The 18,359-nt window shown below is 41.4% G+C and overlaps 1 protein-coding gene across 2 annotated transcripts in view; it reads left to right on the top strand.

The window, feature by feature from the left end:
• Window positions 1-18,359, top strand: part of top2b (DNA topoisomerase II beta) — a 162,703-nt gene that overhangs the window by 130,558 nt on the left and 13,786 nt on the right. For both annotated transcript variants that reach the window (XM_067426450.1, XM_067426449.1), the window contains exons 27-30: window positions 8,668-8,751; window positions 13,693-13,890; window positions 17,783-17,936; window positions 18,024-18,188. In XM_067426450.1, the coding sequence (XP_067282551.1) occupies window positions 8,668-8,751; window positions 13,693-13,890; window positions 17,783-17,936; window positions 18,024-18,188 (601 nt within the window). The remainder of the gene's footprint in view (window positions 1-8,667; window positions 8,752-13,692; window positions 13,891-17,782; window positions 17,937-18,023; window positions 18,189-18,359) is intronic.

Genomic DNA, 18,359 nt, shown 5'->3' with positions numbered 1-18,359 from the left:
GTACCATACAAAACTAAATAGTGTGTATAATGACAAAGGTTAATATTATTTTGTATTACAAAATACAAACGTAGATACGTTGCTTACAGATTGTTCACTCGATCCTTCTAGCAAACGTCAACGTCACCGTTCTGAAGCTTAAAGTAGGGGCGAGCTGGGTGTTGCCATCTTGCGAGCAAGTCATCGCGTGTCACTCCCGGATAACACAAAATGGGCAAAAGGCGGGATGTGGTGACACAATGACTATAGACGGCAGATAAATGGCTATCCACCTGTAACCACACCTTTAATTATGCAGAACTTTAAGGTTTATATAACATAAACGAATGAGTTATATAAAAAAATTCACCCCCCTCACAGTTGTCATGAAGGTCAAAATTAGCCTTATAGGCCAAAATGTCTCGGTTACGTATGTAACCCTAGTTCCCTGAGGGAACGAGACGCTGCGTCGAAACGCTGTGAGAACGCCTCTGCGTGAATGCGTCGTGAAGCGCGTGTAGAACCAATCCATCGGGAGATCGAACGTCGCCGACGTGATGACGTCATCGACCGGAGACTATAAAGCGTCCGCGAACACAAACAGGAACTAGCTTCTGGAACAGCCTGAAGTAAGTGATCACAGGCATGCCGGGAGTATGGCCGTGCGACGCAGCGTCTCGTTCCCTCAGGGAACTAGGGTTACATATGTAACCGAGACGTTCCCTTTCGGGGAACTCGAGCTGCGTCAAAACGCTGGGAGAACGGTTATACCCACATCGCCATAGGACCAAGTGCCTCGTATGTGTGAAGCCGTAGCGCACACGACTACGAAAGCACCTGCGCCCCAACAGTAGATGCCAAATCTAAATCGTAGAATCTGAGAAACGTCAGCGGCGAAGACCAGCTTGCCGCATTACAAATATCTTGGAGGGAAGCCCCCGCCAAAAGTGCTTTAGAAGCAGCCATACCCCTGGTAGAGTGCGCCCGGACAGCCAGTGGAGACGTCTGCCCGACCGCCTCATAAGCAAGTGAGATGGCCTCGACCACCCACTTGTTCATTATCTGCTTAGACACTGGAGCCCCCCTTTTTCGGGGCCCGAAACAGACAAAAAGTTGATCAGTCTTTCTCCACAGGGCAGCTCTGTGGACATATGCGTCTAACGCCCTAACCGGGCACAGCAGATTTAATCTTTCCTGGTCTGACGTCAAAAATGGAGGAGGACAGAGGGCTTGTAGAGTAATGGGCTTGTAGGAACCTTGGGGATGTAACCTGGTCTGGGATGCAGGAAAGCCTTTACCATACCAGGCACAAACTCTAAACATGAGGGCCCTACTGACAAGGACTGAATATCTCCTAATCTTTTGAGAGATGAAATGGCCAAAAGAGAGATGGTTTTTAAGGTGAGGAACTTCTCTGAAACCTCCTCTAAGGGTTCGAACGGAGGCTCAGATAAGCCCCGTAACACCATGGCCAAGTCCCATGCCGGGACCCTCGAGTACACAACCGGCCTCAACCTTAAGGTACCACGGAGGAAACGTGTAATTAAAGGGTGTCTTCCCAAAGACACTCCACCCAAAGGGACGTGGAAGGCAGCTAAGGCCGCCACGTACACCTTTATTGTGGAGGGGGTCAACCCTGCCGAGAACCTTGCCTGCAGGAACTCCAGGATGTGACATAGAGAACCACTGAGGACAGTGAGAATTCTCTGCCGAAGCAAACAGGTCTATCTCTGCTTTTCCATATCTTTGCCATAGGAGCTCCACCACCTCGGGGTGGAGTCTCCATTCCCCGGGCCACGGCCCCTGCCTCGACAGGATGTCCGCTTCCTGATTTAGGACCCCTGGGATGTAAACTGCTCTGATGGACAGCAGCTTCCCTTGGGCCCACAGGAGGATCTGACGTGACAGTTTGTATAAGGGACGGGTCCTCAGACCCCCCTGGTGATTTAAATTGGCGACCACCAATGTGTTGTCTGTCCTGACTAATACATGATGGCCCCTGAGGTCGGGCAGAAAATTTGGTATGCGGATGCCCTGCAGACGCAACGTTGCCAGAGCTGTATCCACACACTTGGTGAATGTGCGGGGTGACAGTGCTAGACCGAAGGGAAGTACTCGATATTGGTATGCCTCTCCCCTGAAGGCAAACCTCAGAGTCTACTTCCTGTAATGTGGAAGGATGGAGATATGGAAATACGCATCTTTGAGGTCTATGGTGACAAACCAATCCTCCGACTTGATCTGGGATACTTTTTTCTTCGCAGATCTAATATCGGGCGCAACCCCCCATCCTTCTTGGGCACGATGAAGTAACGGCTGTAAAACCCTGACTCCCTACCGGGAGAAGGAACCCTTTCTATAGCCCCCTTTCGCAGGAGTGTCTCTACTTCCTGTGCCATTACCAGAGCCTGCTCCGGGCCCACCTCTGTGGGTAGGACACCGTTGAAGAGAGGTGGCTGCCTTTTGAATTGAATGGCGTACCCCCCTTCTATTATCTGTAGGACCCAATGAGATATATTCGATAGACGTTTCCATTCGTCTAGAAAATCTACTAAGGGAACCAGCCTCTCAAGGCTGGCCTCTGGTGTACTTTGAACAGCAAGCACAGTGCCCTGAAGCGGCGGACCGGCAGGGAACGACTAACTTGACTGCTCGGGAGCCCCCCGAAGGGGGAGCGGACCACCCTCGAGGTGCCCGCAGGGACCGTCTGCGCCCCGGCATTGCGGCGGGGTTGGTAGTGCAGCCCCCAGAGGGCGCCGCAGGACAACGGGTACCGTAGGCAGAGGTAAACACCCTTTTCCTGCGGAGGGGACTACCCTCAGCGTCCTGACACTTCTGGCGTCAGGATTTCCTTTTGTTTTTCCTGCCCTCCGAGGAGGGGGTGGACCACCCTCAGGTGGCCCGCGGAGACCTTCTGCGCCCCGACATTGCGGCGGGGTTGGCAGCGCGGCCCCCTGAGGGTACCGAAGGAAGACGGGTACCATGTCCTGAGGTAAGCACCGACTTCCTTCGGAGGGGAACCCCTTGTCGTCCTGACCCGTCTGGCGTCAGGACCATAGTGTCTCAGCCCTAATATATTACTATAATGCAGATATTTGTGGGCTGAACACTCTATATGATACCAGTTTCCTCCATGACCTAGACACCTCGGTGTGCAGGTCGGGGAAGAACGGCAGGACGTTGAGGCTCTGCACGAGAGGGCAGGAATCGCTCATCTAATTTCTTTTTCTCTGATTTCGATGGAATTCCGATCTTTCCGCCAGCCAGTCGTTTTTTATTTTTATATTTAACCTGGCCACAGCTCTCGTAATAACCTCAATGCTCACTCGCGAGTGACTGAAGTAGTGAGTCTTCAGTCGCGATGCTCTCAACGTCCACCTCCTCAGAGCTGGATAGTTGGAGCACCGGTGCCCCGCCCAGGGAGGAAGAGACCGCAGAGCGGGCTTCCAAACCCCGAGACGAGGCACTGGACGGTACAGGTGAGGGCTGAGATAAGGCTGGGCCCGTCTCAAACCCCTCTGTAAGGTCCATGTGTGAACCCCACGACTGAAGCCACCGCTCTGCCTCGGCAGCAGCGGGACCGAGCCGCGGGGAACACGAGCCGAAGCACCCTCCTCGAAGAGTGCCCGGCGGGAGTGCAGCATTCTTAAAGGGTCATGAAACCCCAAAACACTTTTTTTGAGATGTAAACAGATATGTATAGGCTGCACATCATTGAAAACACTAAGGGTACTCATTAATGGTATTCATATGTGAAAATAGTTATTTTTGCATTTTTCAGAGCGATTTCTGTCTTCCGGTTTGAAAAGCTTAGTCGGAGCAACGTCACAAATGCTGACGTCAGCGCGGCCTTTTCGGCCCAAGTATGGGCTGCTGGGCACATGCTGACGTCGACCGCTCCGAGCGATTCTCGATATATATTCATGACATAAAGCTCATTCAGTCCAATCCCTGCGCTGTAGTATGCATACAAGATAATTTAGTTAATATACATGAGACAGTCACTTCTGTCAGGCTCGTCTTCCATCATTATTGTAGAGATATGGTGGGGAAGTTTTGGAAGCAGCGTGCGGAAAAGTCACGGAGGAAAGCTAGGCGTTGTGCTGATACGAAATAACGTAAAGGGCGCTGAGCGAGCTGTAACCGGCGCCGTCTGTGGAAGCCTTTGCTACAAAGGCTCGGTAAAGTAAAATTCACCTGAGGAATCGCACGCCGAACCTCCAAGCGTTGACTATCTATGTCAGGAGTGCAAAATAACCAATCTGTAATCTGTAGGCTAATGAACAAAAGCCACGTCCTCTCCGTTTTATTTGTGGTCACAGCCATGCACTAAACCGCATGTGTTCGGGCTCTTAGTGAAACAGTGTGCATATTTGGACAAATATAGATTTAGCTGCCGATCATAGACAGCGCGGATCGTCACGGCAACCCAGCGCGCGTCGCTCTGTGCTTCAGATGCACGGTCGAGACTATGAAGCCTCAAACCCCTTCGCTTTTACCCTGATCTAGAATTACACATCTCTGTCGCATCGCATGTTGGGTGGTTCACGTTCTCTTATCACGTCGGCGCGTTGTTCATCTTGCCAAACAGCGTGCATATTTGGACAAATATAGTTTTATCACGTTTGCAAAATATTTCGTCATGCAGAATAACATTTATTTTCATTTCTCACTGAATTATGCTGGTTTGAACTTTGAAGAGCTGAATGATTTGCGATCTCTGCTGCACGCCACTCATAGCTCTCTCATTCGCTGTACTCGTCGCTCATTTAATCTCACTGTGGTAAACAATGCCAACGGGAACCAAGAACATGTCTCAGAACCGCTGTAACTGCTGCTGTTGGTATCGCTAATCTTAATGCACCTACTGACACTCCCCTATTTATGCAAACCATTCCCTCTTTCCACACAATACCATCCCAGCTTTTCACAGTCGATCACTCCCCTTTTAACAAGCTTTTTCAAATCGAAGGTGTGAAAAAACACCGCTGCAGCAGGGGGGTTTCATGACCCTTTAACGGATTTCTTTTAGCCGCTCAAAAATGCTCGCAAGCAGCCCCCTCGAGGGCTGCCTGAGCGTGCTGCGCTCCCAAACAGCCATACACAATGAGTGTTTCCCACACGCAATATATTTTTTCGAAGGCAGGGATGAACACACTGTGAAATGCTGATCACTCGCCATAATCTCCTTTTTCTCTTTATGTTATAAAATATATATCAGATATATTTAACAAAGGTGGAAAATTATCTCTAATAGACAGACAAAAACACCAAATAGACAGACAGGTTCACACAGATCGCTTACTGAAGGCACAGAAGCTAGTTCCTGTTTGTGTTTGCGGACGCTTTATAGTCTCCGGTCGATGACGTCATCACGTCGGCGACGATCGATCTCCCGATGGATTGGTTCTACACGCGCTTCACAACGCATTCACGCAGAGGCGTTCTCACAGCGTTTCGACGCAGCTCGAGTTCCCCGAAAGGGAACCACAATGCTGTTTCCTGCATACTGAGCTTTTTACACTGTTAAAGACTTGGATTTCCATCCTAAATATAGACAAAGTTTCAAAAACTAATGTTGGGTGTTTGATGGAGTATTTCTGTGTCAAAAATACTCCTCCTGGTTTCTCACAAGTTTCGGAGAGTTTTTTTTCGAGTATGGATCCGCTTTACGTCGACAGAGCGGAAGGTCCTTATATGGGCCGTAGGGGCTCTTCTCCCGGAAGGGTGCGCGCGTGCGTGACCAGAAGCGAGCGAGGAAATTCACACCCATAAACACTCTCTCAGGTGCAGATCCACTCGTCTGAGCAACACTTCTGTGGCGCCGCGCTCCACTTTATTCCTATGGTTGACATCAAGTGACGCTTCAGCACAGCATTCCGGTAAGGCAGTGCTGCATTTGAACCGTTTTGAACGCAGAAATGACTAGAAGCGTCACATCACGCTTCAGTCGCATCGCAAAAGTGGATCTCCATGGTCACTGCTGTCACAGGACTTCACAAAATCACCATTTACCAAAGAAGTGTTTTTGACGGAGCGGTCCCAGCGATAAAGGTTCACTGTCGTGCGCGGTGAGTAAAACTGCTTCAAATGTCTGTGTTGTTGGCTATCGTCGCATAAGTAAACATCAGTTAACAACACGATCGTGTATAACGTTAGTTAATTTATCAATGGAGCATGCGATCTATGGTGTGTGTTTAAGTACATTTGTTTAGCTGACCACTATAGGTGTCAGTTTGTTTATTGTAAAACCACCCAAAAGCAAACCTAGGGGAGGTTCTCACAAAGCGTGCTTCTTCATTCAATTGCACTAACGGTTACTCCATTGTTGTTCTATGTATAACGTTACACTAGTCTGACGTGCAAAACCATTTTGCTTGCTACTGCTAATGTTTAGTCGAATACAATAGTCAATAAACCAAATCATGTCCTCATAAACTGCGAGTAAACACACACAAATGTTGACAGGCCACTAAATACAGTACATACATCTTGCTGTTGTTGGACTGCATTTATATAGCGCTATTTTAACAGACCCTATGGGCATCCAAAGCGCTTTACATTTTGCCTCACATTCACCCATTCATACACCGACGGCGATGTCAGCCATGTAAGGCACCATCCAGCTCGTCGGGAGCAGCTGGGGTTAGGTGTCTTGCTCATGGACACTTCGACACTTGGTCAGGTGGAACCGGGGATTGAACCACCTACCTTTCGGTTTGTAGACAACCTACATGAACCACTGAGCATATCCGTATTAGTTGAATATGGGTAGAGTTTTCTTCTCCATGCTTGAGGATGTCACCGCTTTGTGTGCGCTCGTCATTCTTTAGCTCCGCCCACACGATACGCCTCCAAAGACTCGGTACAGCCTATATTTCTTTTATAAATATAATAAAACTAAAGACTTTTCAGAGATATGAAGGATGCAATACTACTCTATAGGTACTCAAGATTGACTGAAACTGAGTGTCTCCCCCCTCTTTAAAATAACCAGAAACGCGAGAATGATTCAGATATTTTTTTATTATTATTATTATATTCAATGTAAACAGCAATTGATGAGTGCATCTCTGCCTCTGGTACGTTAACAAGTCGCGTTGAGGCTCGCGTTGCCTGTCTCTTTGTGAGAGACATTCGTGGAGAAATCAAAACAATTGAGCAGCAAAATAAACTCACAGAAGATACATACTGGGGTAAAATTGAGTTTTTTGTAGTTGTTGATATTTATGATATTGTTATTAACACAAGTCGACTTTGCAATCGTGAATTGTGTTGCATGAATGGTGAAGCCTAGTTCAATAAACAGTAGCCTAATTAATATGAAGTTACTTACATTTTAGATCCAAACAACCTTTTTTGTTCCATTTTACCCATGATTTCACAGACGAAAATAGTTCCAGAGCAAAGCAACACTCGGCGCCGTATTTTGTGACTAAATGATTCAGCGTTTTGAATGAATCATTTGAATAAACGACTCAAGGACTCACTTACTTAAATAACGCCCTGGGGTGAATATCACAAATATGCAGATTTAAGTTGGCCTATGTAAAAGCTGACAGAACACAGAATCAATATATGTATACCACCAATTTAATTTATTTTTATTAAATTAATGTTTAAGTTGATATTTACAAGATATATTGTAACTGTTACTAACTTAACTGCTGTAAAAAACACCTTATTTGTTTAAAGTGTTTGCAAACCATATGTTATTGCACTTTTGTTCATTTAGCAGCACTTTTGTATTCATTATTGGATTTTGCGCATACTGCGATTAATCACGATTAATCACAGAAAATCATGCGATTAAACATTTTAATCGTTGCCCAGCACTTAATAATACAGTGAGGAAAATAAATATTTGAACACCCTGCTATTTTGCAAGTTCTCATGTGCATGTCCACTGTGAGAGACACACTGCAGGAGGGATTTTGACCCACTCCATCCACCACAGATCTTCTCTAGATTAGTCAGGTTTCTGGCCTTTCGCTGAGAAACACAGAGTTTGAGCTCCCTCCAAAGATTCTCTATTGGGTTTAGGTCTGGAGACTTCCATTATTTTCCGGTGTAACGTTACACTGCGTCAGTGTATTACCATGCGGCTTTCTTCATTTCACTCACTCCTTGCTTATAATGCACTCAACTCCCATGCACTTTAGATGAGAGATTCAGTAAAATAGAGCGATTTCGGACACAGAAACAGTCGACACCAAGAGTCGATTCCTGTACTGGAGTTGACCCCGAATCTGGGGCTATTCAGAGTCGAGGAATCGACTCTTTTGGAGTCGACTCCCCATCACTGTGAATCAGGCTCTGCATATTGATTCATCTAATCTTTGACCAGTCTGAAAATATCATCATTGTTCATCACTTGATTCATTTCAGTTGTAAACCTGAAGACTTGATTTTTATGCAAAGTATTTTTCTGTGTTTTTGCAAAAATCTAAAGGATTTGAGGTTAACACCCAACATTTATAACGGTTGCCAAATTTCGGTTTACTGGTATATCGTTTACCTCTATTCCAGGTCATCTACATTTATATAATAGCTTCGTGAGGAAAAGACTAAATGTTGTTATTCACAAAAAATCGGGTATAGGGTAAACTATTCATTTGACTAATAACAGCAGCAGGTTGAAACTGTTTGTGTTAACCGTGTGTGTGTTCTCTTTAATTTGTTATATAGAAAGCAGAGCTGAATGAACTCCAGAGGAAAAATTCAGAAGATCTGTGGAGGGAAGATCTGGCCGTATTCATTGAGGAGCTTGACGTGAGTCTCATTTATAGATGTTAGCTTTAGGATTGAGTTGAATTAGGGCTGGGCGATATGGCCCAAAAAAATTATCACAATATAATTTTCCATATCAGTCAATATTGATAAATATCACAATAAATGTAAAATCTTTGTTTTCTTTAAAGTTTAAAAGCATATTTTTGCTCCTGAGTGAAAGATGTAGAAAACAGACAGTTAACTGTGGTTTTAAACTATCCTTTATTGTCAAAACATGACAGAAACTTCCCAAAGAGTTGAACAATTTATTAAAACTGAGGTAGATTTATTTATTAAAATCTTAACCGTGGTCAGCATTTTTTTACTCTACAGTATATATATATATATATATATATATATATATATATATATTAGGGCTGTAACGATATGCGATATGAAATCGAAATCGCAATACGCAGGTCCACGAACCTGTATCGCGATCTGAGAAGGCAGAATCGCGACACACCCCTTCCACCTCCCAGAATTATCCTTCCTGTCCAGGTCCAACTTTTAAGTCAGCAGTATGGCAACATTTCAGCTACCCGGTGGAGAACAAGGATGGCTATCGTGTAGTTGACAAGACCCACACAATTTGCCGTAAATGTTTCAAGAAGCTTCCCCAACCGGCTGGCAAAGTGGTGTGAGCGTGGCGTTTCTTTTGCGTGTCATCCGCGGGGCGGCTGTGTGGCGTTTTCTCTTTCTTTGCACACCAGAAGCGTGTCTGACGCGGTGCTTCTGTTGGTATTGATGTACAGGAGGCCCTATACTTCATGTTAAATATATATTGCCTATTGGTACCGCAAAGAAAACGTCGGCAGTAGCCTATTGACCATACAGATATATGGTATTGACGGCAAAATAGGCTACAGAATACTGTACAGAATAAAACTGTTTTGTCCCCACCATATCGAGGTTTGTATCGTACCGTGGGTCAAAAATCGTGATACGAACCGAATCGTGGGTTTGGTGTATCGTTACAGCCCTAATATATATATATATATATATATATATACCGTATTTTCCGGACTATAAGTCGCACTTTTTTTCATAGTTTGGCTGGTCCTGCGACTTATAGTCAGGTGCGACTTATATATCAAATTTAATTCATACTGACTGACAAGAATAAACATATAGCCGCGAGAATGCGCTCTATGCTGCTCCTGTAGCCTAATATTTACTTATAGACAACAACTTAGAAAGACTGAACACAAACAAAATGCCCCCATAAAGAAAATCTTATTCTGCAAAACACAAACAGCATGTTGTAAAATATGCAGCGGAGAACGAGTCTCACAGCGTTCGTCTCGCGCGGCTCAAGGTTATTATAGTTTTGCTTTTTTAAATTAGTTTTTATTTTATTATCGTTTTCAATTTTGCTACAAATTTCAGTTTAGTTTTAGTTAGTTTTACAAATGGTTTTGCTAGTTTTAGTTTAGTTTTTATTTTGCAAATACATTTCTATTTAGTTTTTATTTATTTAGTTTCAGTTTTAGTTTTAGTAATTATAGTTTAGCAGAGTTACCATAATGAAGTGTAGAGACCAAATCAAGGTTTTTAATTTCAGCAAAGTTTAATTAACAGATTAGAGTTTAATCTTACTAAACATCCTTAAGTGAAATCACTTGATAAACGAGCATTATTGTTTAAACCCAGGACGGTCTTACAAAACATGCATAAAGTTGGGTCTTCACCTTTGAGCAAAAAAGCTTGAGTCAAACTATGACCTATACAGGATCTATCTTAAAGAACAAAATAGATGCAACGTAAAATATAAAAGTAAAAATTATAAATTCCAGACAAACTCACTCATAACAGATGAAATACTGTTAAACAATTAAAAGCTTATTTTAATTTCTTCAGTAGTACAATGTAGGCAATGTAGGCAGTGTAGTGTCTACACACTGTTTTTACACACTACACAGTTTTGCTCTCTCTGTGTGTGTGTGTGTGTGTGTGTGTGTGTGTGTGTGTGTGTGTGTGTGTGTGTGTGTGTGTGTGTGTGTGTGTGTGTGTGTGTGTGTGTGTGTGTGTGTGTGTGTGTGTGTGTTCGTGTGTGTGTGTGTGTGTGTGTGTGTGTGTGTGTGTGTACATGTTTTTCTAGCCTGGTGAGGACTTCAAACTGAATGCACACAGACTCATGGGGACTCGTGTCACCGTGGGGACCTAAATTGAGGTCCCTATGGGTACAAAAGCTTATAAATCATACATAATGAGTTCTTTTGAAAATGTAAAAATGTAGAAAGTTTCCTGTGATGGGTAGGTTTAGGGGCAGGGGCAGTGTAGGGGGATAGAATATATGGTTTGTATGGTATAAAAACCGTCTATATGGCAAGTCCCCACAAAGATAGCGCACCAGACATGTGTGTGTGCATGTGTGTGTGTGTGTTTGTTGTGCTATAATTGTAAAGGGGACCAATGTCCTCACTTAACTAGTAAAATATTATGATAACTGACTAGTAAGGACATTTGACTGGTCCTCACTAGTTAAAAAGGCTTATAAATCGGCCAAAACATGTTTTTATTTAAATCTATTGTTTTGCACGTTCTTGGGATGGGTAGGTTTAGGGATAGGAATTGAGTTAGGAGATATAAAATATAATTGACCTGATATAAAATCAATGGAAGTCCATGCAATGTCCTCACTTATATAGTGAAACAAACCTGTGTGTGTGTGTGTGTGTCCTGGCATTCCCTACTTTGTGGGGATATGTCTCCACACAGATAATAATATTATTAGTAGTAAATGATTATGATAACACCTTTGAGCCTGTCAATATTATGCAAACATGAAATCTCAAACGCACAGTAGGCTAGTAACGTTATTTGCTAATATAGTTGCTGACTTTTGCGCCTGCGTCTCTCGTCACGTAAGAAACGGCATTCTAAAACAGTGAGCTTAAAAGAAGTTCAACGTGCATCTCATTACCTTGTGTTATTTCCCATTTCACTGCCACGGACGCATTGATTCTTTGTGAACTCCCGTTTAGGACTGGCGATGTGTTGCCTGTCTGCACGCGTCCTTCACAGGACAGCGGTTAATCTCCTCAGCTCACTTCACGCGCAGTTGCGCAATAGACACTCCCTCAACCGCCACAGTCAGATTTTCCACCACATTAAAGAGAGCTTATTAACAACGAAAACGAATATTTATTTTTGCTAATTATTATTTTATTTCAGTTAGTTTTTTAGTAAGAGTAGTTAGTTTCGTTTAGTTTTAGTTTTTTATTTATTCAGATTTTTAAATTTTATTTCTTTATTTTATGCTATTTATTTTCAAAATTAAACATTTTTATGTTTTAATCTGGACTACAACATGCCCTAATGATTAGAACTGTTCTAATTATTTATTGTTTAGTAAAACTTTGAGACATACGACTACATTAGTTAACATGTTAATTCATTATTACCAAACTAACAATGAAAAACATTTATAAAGAATTAATCATTCTAAGTAATATTAATTTCTTGGTTACTGTTTAATAACATTAAAATCAAAATCAAAATAACTTTTCTAATGGACCTAAGATAAAACTAACAATGATCAGTATTTCTTAACTAACATTAACAAAAACATTATACTTTCTGTACCAAATGTAGCTATTGCTCAATCTTAATGAATGCATTAAGTAATAAGACCTTATATTCATTTGTTACCTGTTGTTCTTTATAGCCTAATTCTTTTGCACTTTAATCTGTTTGAATTTTTTTTTACAGCTCTGGAAAAAAAAAATCAAGAGACCAATTAACATTGATTTCTCATTGATTTCTCAATGTTAAGTGGTCTCTTAATTTTTTTTCCAGAGCTGTATATATGTTTGGTGCATTATTGTATTTAAACATTCAGTTATTTTTGTTATTACAAAAATAGTTCTTAAAGCTGTTATGCTGTTCAATATCGTGATAATATCGTATATCGTGATAAAACTTCAGCAATTAATCGCAACATGAAAAATTGATATCCGCATATGCCTAATATATATATATATATATATATATATATATATATATATATATATATATAGTGTTTAAGTTGAGAAACATTTTGAATCCCCCCTCTCTTGCTCCACAGTGGATTGGTCCACCGTGCATCTCACACACACACACACACACACACACACACACACACACACGGACGCATCTCACCGACACACACACCTGACCTCACCGACAGTGGGCTGGTCGGGAGAGGAGGGAAAGAGAAAAGTTCAGTAGTTTTGGAACTCCAGGAAGGGCAGTCTATTTTATTTATTTTAAACATCAGATTCAATTATTTATCTTTTGATACAGGTGACGCTGAGTCATTAATACATCACCAAAGACAAATAATCCGATGTTTTAGTGATAATAGTTTGGTAATGTTAGCTTAGTCACCCACTACAACTAACAAGGTGATAAACCTGAGCGTAAATGTAGTTTATGTAGATTTACCGCTGTGTTGGGCTCAATGTTAAATGGAAGAACTTCGAAGAAGCACAATAATTTAATAATGAAATTACGTGTGGTGAACTTATGATAAGCAGTCCACGTACGTCGCTCCGTTTTATGTTGAATGGGATAGCCAAAATATCTCCAAACCACTGAAGTTGAGCGAACTTACTTATCAACGATATCTATGTGCTCCGAGCTGGTCGTGAGTGCTGAATTTTCTTCACTATTGCTCATTTTTCTCACTCCACTTCACTCCGATCCTCCAAGCCTGTCAGCCACTGACTGTAAACAACCCCATGTGCAGCACCCAGAAGCCTGGTCTGCAATACGCATGCACAGCATTACACATAGAGCGTAAGAATTATATTGAGAATTTATCGAACTGTTGTTATCGTCTTATCGAGGAAAATTATATCGTGATAATTATCGTTATCGTTTTATCGCCCAGCCCTAAGCTGACTCGTGTTGCATGTGATTAAGTATGTCAGAGTATTGTCTGTGTCTTTCTTCCAGCGTATAGAGGAGCAGGAGAGGGAGAGTGTGAACTCTGGGAAGGCCACGAAGCTGGTGAAAGGTAAGGTGGGCAAACCTAAAGTGAAGAAGATGCACCTGGAGGAAACTCTGCCCTCTCCCTTCGGTCGCAGGATAGAGCCACAGGTCACACTGGCTATGAAGGCTGATGCCTCCAAGAAACTCACCAAAAAGAAGAAGGTAAGAAGGAGTGTGTGTGTGAGGCTAAAATATGTTATATTTACTCTGAATGTTATTACATTAATATATCATGTTTTAAATATTTTATGGGAATACAATTAACAGGGATTTTTATTATAAAGCTATTTCTGCTAAAGGTATCAGTGCAGAGCCATGCATGATTTTACTCGTAGTTACCATGATCTACAAATGTATGATACTTTGGAAGAACAGTGGTGGATTTTAACGAGTGAAGTACAATTATGTTTCTATTAATGACTTATTTCAATAATGGTAGCTTTACTAGATCCAAAGACAATTATTTTAATAGGTTTTTTTTATTAATTGTGCAGGGCTTTTCACTGTGAGGTTGAGGAGTATAAATCCTCTTCTGTGTGTGTGTGCGTGTGTGTGAGTCAGTGAGTGAGTGAAAAACAACACGGTGCTTATGTGGACTGTGTTTACGTGAATAAAAGGGGTGTAACGATTCTCTGTAATTTTTTTTACCGTTATGGTTCTTCACCACTGTTTCGTCATGCACTTGCACCAGGAAATAAAAAACTCATAAAATAGACAGACAAAAACGCATAAAATACACAGACAAAGTTAGCCTAATGTATGTTTCTGTCAATGGATACACATTCTGGCTTCCCAATTCATTACAACTGTGATGATCAAGATGCTTGGACAAAACAGTCACTCTTGTATGCGAGTGCTGTATGCTCGACCCTGTACAGGTGAGACCTGAACACCACATGTTGCTATTTATACTTATTTAAGCCTTTCCTTGTAAACATTCAAGAGCAAGACGCGAAAGAGCTTTCACGATCTGAAAGAAGATGTGTGTGTGTGTGTGTGTGTGTGTGTGTGTGTGTGTTGTGTGTGTGTTGTGTGTGTGTTGTGTGTGTGTGTGTGTGTGTGTGTGTGTGTGTGTGTGTGTGTGTGTGTGTGATGAGCAGATCGCTATTATATCCGCGGGTCAGGCGAACCAAATAAATAAGGGATAATGTACACTCAGCTGACTGTTATCGTAGAATAAACCCATACAGAGCGATCAGGACCACGACATGAAGTGGAGGGGTCTTGCATCACTCTGAAGGGGTTTATTCTGTGATAACAACCGGCTGGGTGTACATTATCCCGCTTATTACACAGCTAACAGTTACTTGTCTCAAGTAAACTAGAAAAAAATATTGTCTTGAGTTTAAATATTTTATTAGCTCTTACGCAAAGCTTCCGCAAAGAAAAACAGTTCCAAACTGTTTCAAGCCTTTATCTATTGCTGAAAAGATTTGTTTTGTTTTTTACCTTATATGTTAGAATTAAAGCTGAAAGGCATAGTTCCCCCATAAATAAAAATTAGCCCATGATTTACTCACCCTCAAGTCAAGGTGTACATTCTTCTTTCAGATGATTAAAATCGGAGTTATATTTAAAAAGTCCTGGCTAATCCAAGCTTTGGCAGAAGTTGTATCTCTGTTTTAGGAGTCCATAAAAATGCATCTGTCTGTCAAATAACGCGCTCCACACAGCTCTGGGGACTTCTGAAGCCAATCGCTGAGATTATGTAAGAAAAATGACGATATTTAAAACTTTAACTTTGATTGCCTTCCGTGGAAAAAGAGTTGAAAGTGATTTCTTGCAATTCAAGATATGTACAGCCTTTTGAACTGCGGGGACACGTTCAACACTTTTCCCATAAGTTGACTACATAATGTAATCGGACGAAATGCCTTTATTAAATCCCTGGAGCCGCGTGGAGCATGTTATTTGATGGACAGATGCATTTTTTATGGACTTCAAAAACAGAGCTACATCTACTGTCATTAAAAAGCTTAGATTAGCCAGGACTTTTTAAATATACAGTGAGGAAAATAAGTATTTGAACACCCTGCTATTTTGCAAGTTCCCCCACTTAGAAATCATGGAAGGGTCTGTAATTGTCATCGTAGGTGCATGTCCACTGGGAGAGACATAATCTAAAAAATAAAAAAACAGGACCTCAAACAGGTGCATCTAATTTAGGAAAATAAATGGAGTGGAGGTGGACATTTTAAAGGCAGACTAACAGGTCTTTGAGGGTCAGGCTTTTATTTTTTTATACTGTTGTCTGAGGTCAACTAATGATGTTTGTGTGGTTTTTACATTCAAAAAAACATCATAACCAATAAGAAATAGGCTATTTTCTACACTGGTTTTGAGGCTCTCTCCAAAACGCTGGGTTTTGATGGGCATGATGCACTGGAGACTTGGAAGTAAACGCCCATGGCTAGGATTAGATAAGAATTGCATATTAAATGAGCTTAAACTCCCCTGTCAGTTCACATGAGGGAGAAGATAGATTGTTTTGAAAGCGACAACCGGAATGATTTTCTCGATTACAGGGCTCGTAAACGTCTTTATCAAACAAACACAATGATTTATTTCTCATCCACCCACGATTGATTGGACTAATATTATTATATTACACATAGCCCTCACGATCAGTCGATATAACCGCAAACCGTGCGCACACGTGCGTGCACGCCGCCCTTCAAATGTCAAGTCGAGAGAGACAACAGCATAGATCAAGAACAGAATATTATGAGATTCATCGGCCTACCGGGCTTTGTGAGCCCTCGCCCATACATGTCTGAGTCCAGCATGCTAAAGGTATGTTTCTGTTAGACACGTAAACATAAGCAAAACAATCTATAACAAAGCAATACTATTACATATAAATACATGTTTTATAACACATAAGTGAGTAAACATAAGCACCCTTGCTGTCGGATCCAAATCCAGCATCGACCGGAGATTTGTTTACAAACGATCCCGCAGTGAAATGAAGTGAACATGTCTTTCCCACGTGAGCTGAAACTTCATTAAAAATAAAGTTCAACCACACATTCTTAATATTAGGATCCGAAGGAAGCTTATGCAGTGACTGTGTTCTTCCACAACCAGGAATAGCGCAATATCTTGCTATCTTCCTTGGCATGTTAATTGTTGTTGGCTAGCGCAAGCTGACATCAGTCGGTGGGTGGGGCTACTGAATTACACTTTCTGTAGAGGTGTGTTTTGTAGTGCTATTACATAAGAATGAAGCACAATATTATTTTCTGGGCCTGGTGTCTTTAAAAGCTTTTCTTTGACTAACAAGGAAATTTTCAACTCTGAAACTTAGAGGATATTCTTATATATCTATTTTATATATCAAAAGCTCAAGGGAAAGTTGATATCTCAATTCATCACCCCTCTAAGTAAAAGGTAAACGTGGCTTTTGTCTAACAGGGTTCGTACAAGGTGCTTTAAGTGCTTGAAGTACTTGAATTTGACTTTTTGAAATGTAACTTTCCAAAGTCCTGAAAAACCCTTGAAGACAGCCGTATTTATGAAAAGGTACTTGAAAAGTGCTTAAATTATTGAAAGACAAAACAATAATTTCACACATATATGTGAGAAAAACAATATTTTCATGCACAATTAAATGCTGCAGCCAATCTTATATAGATATCAGCCATTTCGCATGATTTTGAGCGTGATTTTGCTCATATATATATATATATATATATAATCATATGCTTGACCTGAAGATAGAAAGCTGTATCATATACTGTGGAAATTCATGAGGAAATATAAATATCTTTGTCTTTATATCTTTGTATTAGTATTAGTATATAGTAAGTGGTTAAAGTTACCAGTCATTGTGCTGCACTTTATTTGCACCTTTTTTGTATTAGTTTATTTTGTATTTATCTGTTTACCTTTTTTAGATTTTGAAAGAAAATAAAGATATTGTTTGATAAGTGAGATATCTGATTGTAGTCCTTAAAAACCAAAAAAGTAGTGCTTGAAAAGTCCTCAAGTTCTGGAATTTAATTTGACAGTTTCTGTACAAAGCATGGCCTAATGATGTCTGTGTTTGTGTCAGGGTGAGGTAGATGCAGCTGTAAAGTTGGAGTTTGATGAGGACAGCGTGCTGGGCTCCAATGGAGGAGAGAATTCCCTCATTTCTCCATCTGGCCTTCCCAACCCTGGAGCCAAACCCAAAGCTCCACGGGTCAAGCGAGAGAAGAAAGAACCTGGTAACAATAAATATTGGCACTGTATTTAAAGTGGTTTGTTTATTTGTTTGTTTATATTTTTTATTTTGTTTTTAATATAATTTTCAGGTACTCCAAAACAGAGGAAGCCAGCAGGTGCTAAAGGTCCAGCTAAGAAAGTAAAGAAAAGGAATCCATGGTCAGATGATGAAGGTGATGATGATCGTTCTGACAATGAGCTGGATGAAAATGAACCTGTTATTCCCAGAGACACCACATCCAGGAGAGCCTCAGGTGTGTGTGCTTTCATTAATATTACTGTACAAGTAAAGTTATTACTGTAAAGTGTTATTATTTTAATAATTTAAACCAGGCCTGAGTGATACATCAGGCTGTACATTTTATATCACCAATGAGTAGACAGGACTGCTGTTTGTTATTTACACCACACAAGTGTGATGAACA

Source organism: Pseudorasbora parva, chromosome 19 (genome assembly GCF_024679245.1).
Source record: "Pseudorasbora parva isolate DD20220531a chromosome 19, ASM2467924v1, whole genome shotgun sequence".
Classification (NCBI taxonomy): Eukaryota; Metazoa; Chordata; class Actinopteri; order Cypriniformes; family Gobionidae; genus Pseudorasbora; species Pseudorasbora parva.
This window is presented reverse-complemented; position numbering and strand designations above follow the sequence as displayed.